This window comes from Diadema setosum, chromosome 4, assembly GCF_964275005.1.
Source record: "Diadema setosum chromosome 4, eeDiaSeto1, whole genome shotgun sequence".
Lineage (NCBI taxonomy): Eukaryota > Metazoa > Echinodermata > Echinoidea > Diadematoida > Diadematidae > Diadema > Diadema setosum.
The window spans coordinates 3,544,415-3,562,753 of record NC_092688.1 but is presented as its reverse complement, the minus strand read 5'-3'; the positions used below and the strand labels follow the sequence as shown (position 1 = coordinate 3,562,753).

The 18,339-nt window shown below is 39.7% G+C and overlaps 1 protein-coding gene across 1 annotated transcript; it reads left to right on the top strand.

Annotated features, from left to right (window-relative positions):
- The first annotated feature begins 14,306 nt into the window (after positions 1-14,306).
- On the top strand, positions 14,307-17,878 carry LOC140227299 (uncharacterized). Its single transcript, XM_072307721.1, has 3 exons — positions 14,307-14,794; positions 15,480-15,554; positions 17,582-17,878. Exons 1-3 carry the CDS (start codon positions 14,386-14,388, stop codon positions 17,839-17,841), a joined length of 744 nt encoding a protein of 247 aa, XP_072163822.1. The 5' UTR covers positions 14,307-14,385; the 3' UTR covers positions 17,842-17,878.
- The last annotated feature ends 461 nt before the right edge of the window (positions 17,879-18,339 follow it).

Sequence of the window (18,339 nt, the reverse complement as noted above, 5' to 3'; positions counted from 1 at the left end):
GCCTGGGGCAAGACAAGAGTGGATTTCAAAAACAACACATAGATGATGTGATTGGTAAGATAATCAACCTTTCTTTGAGTTTAAATAAGTGCTGCCAAGAACTGTAAATTTAGAATGAAATATGGAACAACTTAATTTTTACAAGTGTGTGTAGTATTATTCTGTTACAGATATTGAGATAGGCCTAGTTACAGATACAGTTACAGGGACAGTTTTAACTGCTTCTAGTTAAGTCTGTGTTTCAAAAGGGAGACAGTGGGTCAGGACATTTTGGGGAATTTGTATCTTTTAGAAGGTGAGGGCTGTTTGTCTTCATTATGAGTGTGGATCGCTAAATTTTCTGATAATAACTGCCTTCATCAGTGACTTGGAATAAACTTGGAAAAGTTTGATTCAATGTGCCTTTCCCATCGGGCTCCTCAGGATGGTTCCCAGACCAAATGATCTGCTACTCTGTATCAGATTCTTTTGGCCGAGAACCAGAATGGTCTCTCCCAGCTTCCCTTTCTTGCGGGGACCATGGATCAGTATTTACAAAGTAGGATTCTCATCATTGGTAGTAATTACCTGATTACAGTGCAGTACTGGAGTGTAAATGGATTCCATCAGCATTGGATTTGGTTAAGTTTGACTGGATGGAAATGGTAAGCTTTAATTGGTTCTTGTCTTTTGTTTTGGTCAGTGTTTCATTTGTAATTGGACTACTAGGCTAAAGTGAAGACACAACAAAAAATGTGTTTTAATGATCAGAAAAACTGGCTGAGGGTACCAGGCACGTGCTGACAAAAGAGCAATATTTTTTTCTTGCATCTAATGTTACTGCATGATCTCATAGTGAAAACACCAGCTGTTGGGCAACAGTGACCCCTCATGTACCTTTACTAAATTTGTCCGTCATTTTGTTGAAAGACAAAAAATTGATAAAATACTTTTTGAGTTGCGTTACAAGTATGAAACAAGGGCTTTTTGTCCCCGCCGAACGAGTTCGAGCAGGGGACTATGAAACGGGCTCTGTACGTGTGTGTGTCCGTGTGTGTGTCCGTGTGTGTGTCCGTGCGTCCGTGCGTCCGTGTGTGATCAAAATCTTCAATTTGCTACTTCTCTGTCATTTATGAGCCAATTTTGATTCTGTTTGCTTTATATGATAGCATTATGTGGGAGCTTTGAAACTTCTACACAGAATGTCAGTTGTGACCTTTGACCTTTACCTTTGACCTATATTGTATATTTTGCTACAAAATGCTACTCCTTCGCCATTTCTAACCCGATTTCGATTCCGTTTGCTTTATGTGATGGCACTAGGTAAGGGCTTCAAAACATCTACACAGAATTTTGACCTTTGACTTCTTTGACCTTTGACCTTGATTTTTATACCTTTAGCCTACTGTACATTTTGCTACAAAATGCTACTCCTTCGCCATTTCTAAACCAATTTCGATTCCGTTTGCTTTATGTGATGGCACTAGGTGAGGGCTTCAAAACTACTACACAGAATTTTGACCCTTGACTTCTTTGACCTTTGACCTTGATTTTTGACCTATATTGTACATTGGCTACAAAATGCTACTCCTTCACCATTTCTAACCCAATTTCGATTCTGTTTGCTTTATGTGATGGCAAAAGGTAAGGGCTTCAAAAGTTCTACACAGAATTTTGACCTTGGACTTCTTTGACCTTTGACCTTGATTTTTGACCTGTACTGTAGGCCTACATTTTGCTACAAAATGCTACTCCGCCATTTCTAACCCGATTTCGATTACGTTTGCTTTATGTGATGGCACTAGGTGAGGGCTTCAAAACTTTTACACAGAATTTTGACCTTTGACTTCTTTGACCTTTGACCTTGATTTTTGACCTATATTGTACATTGGCTACAAAATGCTACTCCTTCGCCATTTCTAACCCGATTTCGATTCCGTTTGCTTTATGTGATGGCAGCAGGTGAGGGCTTCAAAACTTTCTACACAGAATTTTGACCTTTGACCTTGATTTGTGACCTGTATTGTACATTTTGCTACAAAATGCTACTTCCGGCGGGGACATATGTGACCGTGCACCTCAAAACGAACATAAAGTCGCACACACTGATCTTGCGTGAGGACTGAAAATAAGTGAAATGGGTCAACCTAGCCGAACTTGACTTTTTCATATTTTCTGAAAGAGCGGGTCTTCTTTTACATCATGCTAAAATTTGGTATCATAAAACGGGCAGGAAAGTGTGGTTTTTTTAGCAGTTTATCTCGAACATCTTTGGTAGAATAGTGTGATTTGGTGTGTCTTTAGAATCCCTTATTCATTTCTGAAACACCTTGTCCACACTGTTCACTTTCAACTCTAATAACTTTTGAAAGGATAGTGTTACTGCTTTGAAAGTTGGCATTAATTATGGACAGAATGTGTTAATGAGGCATGCTTAATTTCAGTTTAATCTGATAATCCTTTCATTGTTGTTACTCTGGTGGTTTACTTCCTGTTTTTTTTTTTTGTCCCATTCATCGCACAGCCAACACGGTTTGGTAAAGATTAAGCACTTGAATAGACACTGTACTTCAGAGCCTCTTTTCTCAGTTCACACTTTTCCTGAGTTTGTGCTTTCTTTCCACTATTTAGATAGGTTAGGAGAGTCCATTTGATTTAAGTTATACATCATTTTAAAGCTTAAAGTCTGTTCTATCAGAATATGGTCTTAACTAAAAAATCATGTCTGGCGACTTTTTGTTTGTTTTGAGGTGCAGGGTCACATATATTATGCACTGCGTAATTTCTACTTTTCCTTGTTGATATTTACTTTAACCCTCACAATCACAAACATTTGTATTTTCCAGGATATGGTGTTTTTACATCAAGGACTTTTGAAAAAGGCAGCTTTCTCCTGGAATATAGAGGCGAGGTCTCTTTAGTCTCTGATGACGAGGAGATGACTATTGAAGATGCTTATGTGTTCCACTTTAAACACAGTGGTGTAAATTACAGGTAGGCAAACATAAAGTTCAATTCTATTCTTTGGTCCCAAGGCTCTCACTCTGGTCAACTAGCCAACTCTAAAATTTCTTGAAAGTGCTTACTAATATTCAGAAATTTTACACCTTTTAATTTTTCAGGTATTTTGTTATCAACTTATAAATACTTTTCAAAAAATTGAAAATACTGAAACAGAAGGAGATATTTCGGTCCCTTCATTTTTTTCAAAGGTCTGATAAATTTGAATGTTATCTTTTTGTGATACACAAAAACTTTGAGCAACATCTGCACATGTGTTTGCAACATTGTTGACATGCACATGTACAAGCATTTTATGGTCAAATAGTGCTCTCTTGTGAAAATCATTTTTCTACATTTACATTGTACATAATACAGTGGGGGGGGGGGGCTATGGCAGCCATTTTGAATAAAAAAAATACAGCATTTATCACATACATGACATTTATGATACAATCTGTTAAAAATCATGTTTTCAGACAGTAATTCACTCACACATGTACATCATAATTACATGCACTTTGTGGTCAGACAGTGCTCACTCTTTCATATTGTACATAGTACATTTTCTAGGGGCCTATGGTGGCATTTTGAATTTCAAAATGCAGAATTTTATCAGATAAGAAATTAAAGATTTTGTCAAAAATCATGTTTTCAGACAGTATTTCATTCATATGTCACAATTACTGGCATTTTATGATCAGTGTGTGTGCAATTTTGTGATTTTTATACCCCCACCCACACATAGTGTGTGTGTGGGGGGGGGGGTATATAGGAATCACTCTGAGGTCGGGTGGCCGGTCGGTTGGTCGGTCGGTCGGTCGGTCGGGCGGGCGGTCGGTCCATTGCAAAATCTTGTGGGTCGAACTCCTCTCTCATTTTTTGAGCAATTGACCCCAAATTTAGCATGTGTGACCACTATCAAAGGTAGATGTGCAAGACACCTTTTTCGTTAGTATCGCATAATGCGTTGCCATGGCAACGGCATATTTTTGTAAAAACTTGTGGATCAAACTACTCTCTCATTTTTTGAGCAATTAACCCCCAATTTAGCATGTGTAACCGCTATCAAAGGTAGATGTGCAAGACACCTTTTTCGTTAGTATTGCAAAATGAGTTGCCATGGCAACGGCAAATTTTAAAAAAATCTTAGAAAATGTTGTGGATCAAACTCCTCTCTCATTTTTTGAGCAATTGACCCCAAATTTGGCATGTGTGAACACTATCAAAGGTAGATGTGCAAGACACCTTTTTCGTTAGTATTGCATAATGCATTGCCATGGCAACGGCATATTTTCAAAAAAAAACTGTGGATCGAACTACTTTCTCATTTTTTCAGCAATTTCAAATTTGGCATGTGTGACCGCTATCACAGGCAGATGTGCAAAACACCTTTTTCTTGAGTATTTCAAAATGCGTTGCCATGGCAACGGGAGATTTTCATAAAACTCTTACAAAATATGGATTGCACTACTCTCTCAGTTTTGTAGAAATTAAGTTTGAATTTTGTATATGTGATCATTGTAATGTATATTTGTGCAAAGTACCTTTAATGTATGTGTTAGTGAATCTGTTGCCATGGCAACAGTAGTTTTTGTTACCGATCATACACAAATGTGTGGATTAGCCTAACTCCTTCAGTTTTCAAGCATTTGGCTTGAAAATTGGCACATGTGACCACTATGATATGGAGATGTGCATACTGGCTCTTTCGTCATTGTTGATTGATGTGTTGTCATGGTAACAGCATAGTTTAAATGAAAATCATACGAAAATATTGTGGATTCAGTTAACTCCCTCAGTCTTCATGCATTTGACTTGAAATTTGGCACACATGACCACTATAGTATATAGATGTGTAAACTTAATCTTTTGTCTGTGATGAGCAATGTGTTGCCATGGTAACAGCTTTTTTAAAGCAAAAAAACATACAAAAATATTGTGGATTCAGCTAACTTCAATAGTCTTCAAGCATTTAGATAGAAATTTGGCACACCTGACCACTGTGGTACGTAGATGTGTAAACGTAATCTTTCATCAGTGGTGATCAATGTGTTGCCATGGTAATGGCATATTTTGAATGAAAATCATACAAAAATATCGTGGATTCAGTTAACTCCCTCACTCTTTGAGCATTTGGCTTGAAATTTGGCACATGCAACCACTTATAGCATATAGATACATGTGCAAACTTAATCTTTCGTCAGTGATGAACAATGCATTGCCATGGTAACAGCATCTTTTCACTTAAATGCATACAAAAATATTGTGGATTCAGGTAACTACTTCAGTCTTTGAGCATTAAGCTTGAAATTTGGCACATGTGACCGCTATAATTCGTAGATGAGCATACATAGTCTTTTGTCATTGTTGATCAATGTGTTGCCATGGTAACAGTAAATTTTGAATGAAAGTCATGCAGAAATATTGTGGATTCAGTTAAATCCCCCAGTCTTTGAGCATTTGGCTTGAAATTTGGCACATGTGAGCACTATAGCATATAGATGTTCAAACTTAATCTGTCATTGAACAATATGTTGCCATGGTAACATTTTTTTCGCCAAAAAGCATGTGGATTCAGCCATCTCCCTCAGTCTTTGAGCATTTCGCTTGAAATTTGGCACACCCGACCACTATGGTATGTAGATGTTCAAAAGTGACCTTTCGTCATTGTTGATCATTGTGCTGCCATGGTAACAGCATAGTTTGAATGAAAATCATACAAAAATATTGTGGATACAGGTAACTCCCTCAGTCTTTGAGCATTTGGCTTGAAATTTGGCACATGCAACCATTATAGTACAGAAATATGCAAACTTCATATTTCATCATTGTTGAACAATGTGTTGCCATGGTAACAGTGCATTTTGAATGAAAATCATGGAAACATTTTGATTCTCCTGACTCTCTGTTTAAAGCGTTTTGGCTTCAAATTTGGCACATGTTACCTCTACATTACCTAGATGTGCAAAAAATCTTTTGTCAGTGTGGAAAATGTGTTGTCATGGTAACAGTATATTTTGAATGAAAATGATACACTATTGTGATTTCAACTAAGCCCCTCATCCTTTTAGCATTTGGCTTGAAATTTGGCACATGTGATGGCTATGATATAAAGTTGTGCAAACTTGATTTTTTTTCTTAATGTCCAACATTGTGTTGCCATGGTTACACAATTTTTGATAAAAACTATAGAAATCTCAGTTTATTTGTCTTGCTTACTCAGTTTTTTAACACTTGACTTGAGATGTTGGACATGTGACTAACAGTGAGCAATACATTTATTCACTGTTGAACAATGCATTGCCATCGGTAATTTTTTTTTTCATTAAAAAGTATTAAAAAGAATGTATACCTGGTTGAGCTGATTCCCTCAGTTGTGGGAGGGGGTATATTAATCACAATGAGTGATAGTTCTAGTTATGGCTAATTTGCATATTTTGGCGACTATCCAATTTGCGGAAAATGTTTAAGGTTTTGTGAGTGGCATCATTCAGATTTGGAATCAGCATCCTCAAATTGACAAGAAACCATCAAAAAACATATGTACAGTTGGGGCCAAAAGTTTACATACACCTGGTAGAAAAAAGTTTTTCTCAAGTTTTCATCATCTTTTCTTGCTCAAGCACTTTTATTTCTAATCAAATCAGAGAAACTGTATGTCTACTCAATATTCATGGCTAATTTTTCATATATGATACTCAGTTACATATTTAATGGTTCACTTTATCCATAATTCTGGAAAATCAGTGGGTCAAAAGTTTACATACACTCCCATGTTGTACATGTTGTGTAGTTGAGAAGTGCTTTAAAAAATTGGTGTTAACAAATTAATAATGGTGTTCAGTTGGACCTTGCTTTATTTGAAGGACTTGGGAATGTGATAATGATAGTACATCATTGGAATATTGATTCCTGAGGCCTTTGAAGCAGGACTGACATTCCATCCTTACCAAACATAACCGGAAATTGACTTGATGAATTGACGGTTGTCTATAGATTATTGTCCAAAACTTGCTGAACAGTTACTGCAGTGATCCACAGTTGGTGTCCATACGGCTTACACCCATTAATATTGCTCAGCATTGCAACATTAGCACTAATGGGGAAAGTCAAAGGACTATGGCGAAGACCTCCGGCAGAGTGTTGTTGATTTACACAAGTCAGGCTCCCTCTTTAGGAATAATATCCAAGACTCTCAGCATAGCTCAGGCATCTGTATAAACCATCAGACACAAGGCTAACATTCTTGGGACAGTACAAACTGTAGCAAGATCAGGTGGAAAGCAGACACTCACCTGAACAGCAGAACGCACACATGTCTGTACAGTTCAGCTTAACCAGGTATAACAGACAGAGACATATGCCAGGATCTAGAGGCTTCAGATGGCAAGGTGAACATCAAGTAGATTCTCCATCATCATCCACCTACATCCTGAAAGGCTGCAAAGCGAGGAAGAAGACCGGCACCACAAATACCAAAATGATGGAGGATCTGTTCGATGTTAGAGAGGAACACCTTGCTTCCTGAGGCCTCTAAATCCTGGCAAATGTCCCTCTTTATCAACTGTGGATCATACTGAACTGTGCGGACAAGTCTACGTTCTGCTATTCACTTTCTACCTGATCTAAGTAGTGTCTTTATAGTCCCAAGAATATGTATGGTGGTTTGTACAGAGCCCAAAGTGTGCTGAGAGTCTGGATTATTACTCCTAAAGAGGAGCCTGACCTGTGTAAATCATCAAGACTCTGTCAGAGGTCTTCACCATATTCCTATATTATATACAACGGTGTGTGTGGGGGGGGGGGGGGTGTCACATACAATTTTCCGACTTCTCGAGCTATGCTATGAAGACTTTTGGCTTGACAATACACACTCCTCGTTTTAACCTTCAAAAGTGGACCTGTGTATACTGTACCACTGTAAACATGAAATTTAGGTTTGACAGAACACAACTCTTTTTCTAAATCTGCAAAAGTGGACCATGTTTATACAAACTACACTCCTGTCACCATTAATTCAACCTTAGGCTTAACAATGCATACCCCTTCTTTTTTATGCAGAAGGCGAACCCCTGCGCATGTATAAATACAGAAATATCGACTTTAGACTTGCTAGTACACCCCTCTCCATTATATGTGAATACAAGTGCATCCCTTTGCATAGAGACTATGCAACCGTGGACAGTGGCAAAGGCAAGGGGGCATGGGGGTGGGTGCAGCTAGGCCCTCATTGAAAAATGACACCATCTCTTCCAGCCTCCAACTTGCATTTTGGAAATACATGTAGATTATTTTTCAAATCTACATTCCTGGGGACACCAGTCGGTAGTCATAGCAAATTAATGTAACATGCAGTCAGTCCCCCCCCCCCCCCCCTCACTTCAGCGTGAAGCCCACACAACCATTACCTGCAATAGTGGACCCTTTCCATATAGAGACTGTTACATTTTAAAGTTTCGCTTAATTTCACAAAACAGTTATTTGCACATGCTGGTAAGTATGCAAAATGAGAAAACCAATGAGGTCATCCACTCACTATTTCTTTTGTACAGTATTTTATTATATGAAAAGTTACATATTTTAATTTTTCCTATTTGTAATGTTAAATAAGGTTTGATTTTTCCCTGAACATGTGTAATTGCCATTGCTGCACCTAAATATGATTCAATGAAGAGCTTCCTAATTGTTAAATCTGCAAAAAATGAAATATTGTGCATTTCATGTAATAAAATACAAAAGAAATAGTGAGTGTGTGAAATCATCGACTCTCTCATTTTCATATCACCCGTGTTGTGCATATAAGTGTTTTGTAAAAATAAGCGAAACTTTAAAATGTCATAACTTCCTTATTTTACATGCGATTTTTAAAGAAATTTTCAGTGTTATGCTTGTTGGATTTTTCTGTACTTAATCAAATCAACTTTTCGTTGGAGTGGACTTGCCCTGTAATAATTAAACTAGATACTCGGGTAGTACACAACCCATATTATACATGTATAGCCTGCAATAGTGGACTCCTTCCGTAATTGTGCTATTAACACTTATGCTTGATATTACACAACCCCTATTATATGGCCTGCAATAGTGGACCCTTTCCAAAGAGACTGTGCTATTAACAATTAGGCATGATAGTAAAAAACCCTATACTCTAAAACCTGCAATAGTGGACCCTTTTCATAGAGACTGTACTATTCACGTTGGATATTATAGTAAACAACCTTTATTACATAACCTGCAATAGTGGACCCTTTCCATAGAGACTGCCACTGTGGACATTTACTTTAAGTTTGACTAGCAGCATGGCAAAGGAATTTTCTGTTGGGGGGGGGGAGGTGTCACAGATGGCTTGCCGACTTGTTGGTTTTAGAAAGTGATATGACCATTTATTTATGGTGGGGTTTTTTGTATACTGTTTTAAGAGGCGAAACACCACCAGTCGGCAATCGCTAATGAAATTGTGGCCATTTTACTACCATTAGTGCTTCATTTGCTGTCACTCCATTTTCCAACTGAGGCGTCATTTGCCCCTCAGTGCTATGCTGCTGCATATACATGTATACATATATGTACATGTATACAAAACATGCTGGCTACCATGCAGGTGTTACCATATATCATATGATACAAATGTACATATAGTGTACATGTATATCTAACATCAAATGATTTGGGGTGGTATTGAGTTGGCCTGAAATCAGATGGGGGAAAACAGGGAAATTGTTGCTGACTTTTTAGGATCTGGGTAATTCCATAGTTTAGGGACACACTTTGTGACATTTTTGTATTCCCCCTTATGCAAGAAACCAATCTGTTATCTTGCTAGTGATATAACATGATCAAACATTTTGTACATTAAACAGTGAATTAGGCATCGCACAAGTTTTTTTGTATACCACTTTTTTTGTTACAAAAGAGATATTTGCACGACAATTTTGTGCCATTTCCAAAATTGGTTTTATTCGTAAAGGAGACACAAAAAATGAGTGTGTCCCTAATTTATGGAAACATCCATCTGTTGTATGGCATGTGTAAAGGACTAGTAATTCTGCCATGCTTAGAGCTGGGCTTGGACAAAGAAAATGATGGATATTATCAGTATTGATTAGGCAAGCAATATGTGATACTTTCATGTAACAATTCGCTTGTTCCCATGTTATACATTATGGACCATTTTTAATTTTCAGAGTTTTAAAACCCCACCCACCCACCCCATTTCTAATAAAAAAAAAAATTAATTTGTGTTTCATTTTTCACCCTTTTTAGGAGAAAAGGGAGAATTTTGATTTTCTATATTATTTTTTGTTTTTGCCTTTACCCACCCACACAATTTGAAAAAAAAAAAATGAAATACATCAACATTACAAAATTATCAATGGCCCCTTGCTTGGTTAAATTTAATGTTGAAAAACAAAATCAAAAGCTTCATGTCATTTCAGGTTTTGCTAAAATGGGGCAAAAAAAAAATTGATTGCAGTGTTTATTTTGTCTCATATGTAACAGAATTGATGCCTCAAGTGAAGGGAGCTGCTTGGCAAGATACATCAATGATGAAGAAACAAAACCCAACTGCAGAATGAAGAAGCTTGTATTTAACAATGTTCCCCATCTGTGTTTGTTTGCACTGACTGACATCAATCAAGGAGCTGAACTTAGATACAACTATGGAGAGGATGACTACCCATGGCGCAAGGTACTGGCACATGTTTCAAATCCTTTTATTGTTGTGAACCTCCTCGAAGCTTATCTAAACAGTTGAAGCTTGTGTAGCCCTAAATGCACTTTCCTGCGAGCTCTTTGAGATGCATAATTGTTTTATATCACTCACTTTGCTTGCCTTCACCCCTATAATTATGCTAAATTCATATAATCATTTAATTCACTAATTCATCATCTTCCACTTCAAACTGCTGGGTTTCGGTCTGTTTAATTATCCAAAAGTGCTAAAGACGTAGGCATTGGAGAAGGGGTAGATGTGCCCCCTCACTTTCGGGGGGGGGGGGGTGGGTGGCAAGAGTACCTTCACAACCCCCACCCACACTTTTGTATCACATGGTGGCACTGAGACATCTTATCTGGTGTTCTTTGCCTTCTGAAAAGTCCCTATTACTGGAAATGAAAAAAGGAGGTTCTCACTTCTCAAATAAACTAGTTTTGCCCCTATTGGAAAATTTTTGCCGGCGGTCATTGGTCATTTGCCTCCCACCCCCCCCCCTCACCCAACTTTTAGTTGCTTTGCCTGTAAAAGATTAAGCCAGGTTTTTGGTAAAGGGAGCAACAATTTTCGTACAATCCACTTGCGCAGCAATATTCCATAGAAGAGTGTCATCTGCTTGGTTTGAGTATATACAGTACTGAATTATCCTATTGTTTCTTATAAATACAAATGTGATCCCATTGTCATTGAAACATGCAATTTATAAGGAACAGGTCAAATTCTTTGGCATCAAAATCATAATCAGTACAAACAATGTTTATTTTCCTTTTCATCCTTTTTTATAGGTTGAAGTTAGAACCCAGGCTAAGGCAGCTGGTCAGTCAAGTCCCCTTCAGGAAGACGTAACATCCACATTAAACCAAATTGCCCTTCTTGATGCATCATCTCACGCCACTGCTGCAGATATTGGCAAACCTACACCTTCAGCTGGTCAGTCAAGTCCCCATGAAGACAGTAATGCATGTCCATTCAACCTAGCTGCCAGATGTAAAACGTCATCTCTTGCCACTGCTGCTAGTCTGGACAGGCCTACACCTTCAGCTGGTCAGTCAAGTCCCCATGAAGACGGTGAAGCATGTCCATTCAACCTAGCTGCTGGATGTAATGAGTCATCTCTTGCCACTGCTGCTAATCTGCCCAAGCCTACACCTTCAGCTGGTGAGTCGAGTCCCCATGAAGACAGTGAAGACGTAACATCCACATTAAACCAAATTGCCCTTCTTGATGCATCATCTCACGCCACTGCTGCAGATATGGGCAAACCTACACCTTCAGCTGGTCAGTCAAGTCCCCATGAAGACAGTAATGCATGTCCATTCAACCTAGCTGCCAGATGTAAAACGTCATCTCTTGCCACTGCTGCTAGTCTGGACAGGCCTACACCTTCAGCTGGTCAGTCAAGTCCCCATGAAGACGGTGAAGCATGTCCATTCAACCTAGCTGCTGGATGTAATGAGTCATCTCTTGCCACTGCTGCTAATCTGCCCAAGCCTACACCTTCAGCTGGTGAGTCGAGTCCCCATGAAGACAGTGAAGTGTGTCTATTCAACCTGGCTGGCAGATGTAATGAGTCATCTCATGCCACTGCTGCAGAGCTGGGCAAGCCTACACTATCAGCTGGTCAGTCAAGTCCCCATGGAGAAGACGGTGAAACTAGTCCTTTGAACCAAGCTGTTAGACATGGTGAGTTGTCTAATGTTGCCATTCCGGATCTTCAGCAAGGAGGAGAAACGCAAAATAGCAGTATCCATCAGGAAGACAATGATCCATGCAAACCCAGTAAAGCCCTCAGACGAGTTGAGTTTCCACATGCCACCTCTACTTTTACAGACACTCAGGCATATTCGGCTGGTGAAACAAGTCCCCATCTGGAGGAATGTCAACCACCTAAATCCAGTCTATCTGCCAGTGTTGAGCCACCTGTGACTGCCTGCAGTCTGAGCATGCAGACACTTCCAACTGCCAGTTCCAACCAGGAAGGCAATGAAACACGTAATTGTTACAGTGCCAACCAAACAGTGAAGTCATCCGATGCCACAGCTGTGATTTTTGCCAGTGATTCTGAAGATTCAGATCCCGATGACCCCGATTATGTACCTGACCCTGATTACGTGCCGGACTCGGCCACTGACGGTGATGTTAGCTGTTCTGATGACATCTTGCAGATTCCAGGAACTAGACGTAGAAAAAGAATTTCCCAAGTTTATATTACTTCAGACAGAAGTGGATATCCACATCCCGATCTTGATAGTGATGATGCTAGTGTCATGTTTGACTGTGAACCTAGAGATTCCATTGGGGCAAACAATCAACAAGCTGAATCTTCCGATTGTCAAAATCCCAAGGTCTCCAGCTCTTCATGTGAGCAATCTGACATCGAGGTCTTAAGCACATCAAACGAAATTGGAAGACGCAGGTGGGATAAGCCACAGTTCTGTCCCTTCTGTTTGAAGGGGCAAAAGAAGTTGCCACGTCATCTTACTACAGAGCACAAAGATGAACCACAGGTCACAGAATGGCTTGCAACAACAGAGCCAAAGAAACGTGCAAAGCTCCTGACACTCATGAGGAATTACGGGAATTTTCTCCATAATGGTAAAGTTCTAGAGGAGGGAAAAGGTACACTCATAGTTGTTTATCGGCCATCATTCAAGGCTGATGCTCGAGACTATTTGCCTTGCACAAGATGCTACGGCTACTTTGCGAAAAGTGACCTGTGGAAGCACAAATGCAGTCAGGCAACTGATGAATCGGATGCTACTGAAGAACCCTGTAAAAAGAAACGAAGGACTGGACTTACGAAGGCAAGTAGAATGTTGCTGCCTAACACTCCTGGAGTAAGCAAGAGAACACATGAAATTTTAGCCAACATGAAGGATGACAACATAGCTAGGGTGATCAGGTCCGACAGGCTAATAAAATTGTTTGGTGACAAGCTGACTCTGAAGCATGGGCACACCAGGGACCAGGAGGGGTATATAAGGCAGCGATTACGTGAGCTGGCACGGATGTTGTTGGAATATAGAATTCTCACAGAGCAACCAAATGCTCGAATGGAAGACCTTATATGCCCAAGGAAATTCCATGACGTAGTTAAGGCTACAAGACAAGCTTCAGGATTCAATGGAGAAAATAACATCTACGCAACTCCAAGCCTGGCTCTAAAGATTGGGCACAGTCTAAAGACATGCACTGAGATACTTCGAGGGGAAGCTCTTATGTCCGGTGATGAAGAGGTTGAAAAGAAATGCAGAGCAGTTGCTGCATTGTACAGTTTGCACTGGGAGGGGGAGGTGAGCCACCACGCTCTGAGAACCCTTGAAGAGGCCAAACGCAACAACCCCAAGCTACTCCCATTGACAGAAGATGTGGTGAAGCTATCCAGATACCTTCAAAACCAGGCAAAGACAAATCATGAAGAACTACTGGAGTCGTCTGGGTCTGAAATGCAGAAAGCATGGGTGAAATTAGCTGAAGTCCTGCTGTCTCAAGTAATCGTCTTCAACAGAAAACGACCCGGGGAGGTGTCAAGAATGACATTGAATGATTACAACAAATGTGCCAGAGGGGAGACATGTATAGTAGATGGGGCCCTGTCTGTAGTTGAGAAGGCACTGTGTAAGGCACTGTGGAGGGTTGAAATAATCGGGAAACGTTCCCGCACTGTTGCCGTTCTCTTCACCACCGAAATGAAGGCAGCTCTTGACACTCTAACTGAATGTAGAAAAGAGGCAGGCTTAGAACACAACAAGTACCTGTTTGGTATGCCGGGAGGTTCTGGTCATTTGCGTGGAACAGACACTCTTCGAAATCATTCAGCAAGGTGTGAAGCGAAAAACCCGGAAGTTCTGCGAGCTACCAGACTTCGGAAACACATAGCCACAGTGTCTCAAATAATGAACTTGCAGGACAACGAGCTGGACATTCTCGCCGGCTTTCTTGGACATGACGTACGGACACATCGGGAGTATTACCGCCTACCAGACTCAACACTGCAGGTAGCTAAACTCTCCAAAGTACTGCTGAAGATGGAGAGTGGGGACATCAGTGGTCTAGCTGGAAGAAGCCTGAAGGATGTGCAAGTGGGATCTGATGAGGGTATGAAATTTTACCCAGTGTTGGAATTGAGACCTTTGTACCCAAGACAAATATCAAGATGCAGGATTTTATGGCTTAGACAAAATTTTTCACAAGGGGATGACATGTACCTGCAATTGATAAGCAACAAATGGTGTCAAAATAAGCATTACAGACTTTTTCTAACCGCTTCAATCCTTATCTAGCAAACTGGTCTTGACTCTGGTCCTCTGTATCTTTGTACTGTCCGTGAACACAAAGTCTCAACTCCATCATGACCAAAAACTAAAATTACATTTAACTTGTATGGCCAAAGAACCAATAACAGATTGTCAAGCCTGATTAACCCCCATTGTGCAGAATGTACAAGGGTATGATGCTCAGAAAATGTCCCCAAAGTCAAAATTATACTATTTTCTGGAAATTTATATGTAATTTTTAGAAGATGAAGATTTCTTACATGCAAAAAGATATAACAGCTTTTCAGGAAATGGTATACATAATTTGGGGGACATTTACGTTTAGTACACACTGTATGGGTACTTGTGTATAGCTTGTCATGAGCTGATTCTTGACAAAAGAAACCCATATTTACAAAGATAGTCATGGTACTGCTTAGTGGTTACAAATTGAAGTACCTGTCTTCCCTATAGAACTTGCATCATAAGTAATGTGTAGTTGTATGCTTTTGAAAAATTGTTTACAGAGTGCCTGTGCAGTTCTGATGATGCAAGTGAGGCAAGTGAATCCGAGTTTTGCACACCCGTGGTAGAGGAGGAAGGTAAGATCAGAGAATTCTAAGAACTTCATGTGCATTTTAGCAATTGAATGTAAATTCACTGAGTAGTGTGAAAAGGGCTTGTTACATGTACTGAAATGCTCGCCTGTTTATCTTTATTGTCCCCGCCGAACGAGTTCGAGCAGGGGACTATGAAACAGGCTCCGTATGTGTGTGTGTCCGTGTGTCCGTCCGTCTGTCTGTGTGTGCGTCCGTGTGATCAAAATCTTCAATTTGCTACTTAATTCTCTGTCATTTATGAGCCAATTTTGATTCTATTTGCTTTATATGATAGCACTACATGGAAGCTTTTAAACTTTTTACACAGAATTTCAGTTGTGACCTTTGACCTTGACCTTTGACCTATATTGTACATTTTGCTACAAAATGCTACTCCTTCGCCATTTCTAACCCGATTTCGATTCCATTTGCTTTATGTGATGGCACTAGTTGAGGGCTTCAAAACTTCTACACAGAATTTTGACCTTTGACTTCTTTGACCTTTGACCTTGATTTTTTGACCTGTATTGTACATTTTGCTACAAAATGCTACTCCTTCGCCATTTCTAAACCGATTTCGATTCCGTTTGCTTTATGTGATGGCACTAGGTGAGGGCTTCAAAACTTCTACACAGAATTTTGACCTTTGACTTCTTTGACCTTTGACCTTGATTTTTTACCTGTTGTACAATGGCTACAAAATGCTACTCCTTCGCCATTTCTAATCCGATTTCAATTCCGTTTGCTTTATGTGATGGCACTAAATGAGGGCTTTGAAACTTCTACACAGAATTTTGACCTTTGACTTCTTTGAGCTTTGACCTTCATTTTTTGACCTGTATTGCACATTTTGCTACAAAATGCTACTCCTTCGCCATTTCCAATCCGATTTCGATTCCGTTTGCTTTATGTGATGGCACTAGGTGAGGGCGTCAAAACTTCTACACAGAATTTTGACCTTTGTCTTCTTTGACCTTTGACCTTGATTTTTTACCTATGTTGTACATTGGCTACAAAATGCTACTCCTTCGCCATTTCTGACCCGATTTCGATTCCGTTTGCTTTATGTGATGGCACTAGGTGAGGGCTTTAAAAGTTCTACACAGAATTTTGACCTTTGACTTCTTTGAGCTTTGACCTTGATATTTGACCTGTATTGTACATTTTGCTACAAAATGCAACATGTACTTCCGGTGGGTACATATATTACGCACCGCGTAATTTCTACTTTTCCTTGTTTACAAAATGAAACTGTTCACCAACAACCTAGTGCATGTGTCCTTAAATTGCAAAGGGAATATTGTTCAACATATGAGATGCATGTATTCAGAAAAGATAACATTCTTTCAATTGTGGCAATGGTACTAGAATTACTGCCTCCTGCTGATCCTCATCGAGAAAGCTATAAACATGATTATGCTGTTCTACCAGCCCCCATCTCCTTTCATGTGGGCATTTTTGCTAGGAAAAACCTCAATACTGCAGGGTTCTTCTATTTTCGAACCTTATACATGTACAGCCAAGTTGGCGCAAAAGATCTTTCCGTGCCTTTCATCACCTCAGGTTTGATTTTGGTTGGGCACACTTTGTGGATTGGGTTGTCAGTCCCAGCTGGATCTCATGAGTTTTCCCCAGAACATCTTTTTGGGGGTTCTAAAACTGTCATTTCTTTTATCATCATTTCTTTCATTACCCTTTCACTTCGGGTTTTAGGCTACATAGTACAGTGATCATTAGTTCACTTTCTACGATCCTTGGCTCCATGCCAGAATGATATAACAATATTCCTGCATAAACATTTGTTTCTTTATTGTCATTGGAGGTGATGAGTGACTGTCCAATACCTCATCCTGCAAATGTTTTTAGCAGGTACTTTCAGTCGTAAAGTCCTAACATGACTGAGGGAATGTTATCTTGTCCATGACTTGGATTGGTGTCACCAATGGAATTGTTTGTGAACGTATGATAATTGTGTAATTTTTGCAACAGAAATTGTGTAGGAATTTCATCATTTATATCCTTTTGTCAAGGTGATATAGATGCTGCTAAAACAGTAGGCACCAGCGAACGCCAGACAAAGAAGATGTGGAGTGATGCTGAGAAGGAAGCTGTCAACATGCATCTGGGGATTTTCCTAAGAACACGAAAAATTCCTGGAAAAGAACCAATCACCTCAGCAATGAAAGCTGCTCCACAAATCTTCAAGGGTCGCACATGGAGAAATATCAAGGATTTCGTGAGGAACCAAATCAGGAAAAAAGATCCACTAGGGTTTCTTCAGAAATGTTAAATGAATGGGGTGTTCCAGTCAGGCATGTTACCACCATTCTGAGGTTCTCTGTATGTTTTTGGTTCAGCATTGCTTGTAGGGGAAGCTGTGCTTGAATGTTGAACTGATGTGCTGGCAGGTACAGTCTGGCAATTTTTCGTTGTCTGCAGTTCACAAAGTTCACAAAGTTCACAAATGAAGGCATTTGTTTTAAAGACAGTAACTTTTCCCTGTAATGCAAGCCGTGATGCTGAGGGTTTAAAAAGTACTGTTATATTATATGATCCTGAGTACTTTGAAGTTGTGTAAAAGTTAGAGCTGTTGGCAAATAGAAGGCTTTTCTGCAGTGGCATGGGGGGAGGGGGGCAGTTCCCCCTGTGGGAACCTATCCCCTTTGTTGCCCTGTGTTGAATTTTAAGAAGAGGCATCTTTTTCCTGTTTGTAGTGTTTGGGGAAGGGCTGCCTTCAAGCCAAATCCAGTGTTAAATTTAGAGGGGAAAAAACCATGTACAAAGTTTG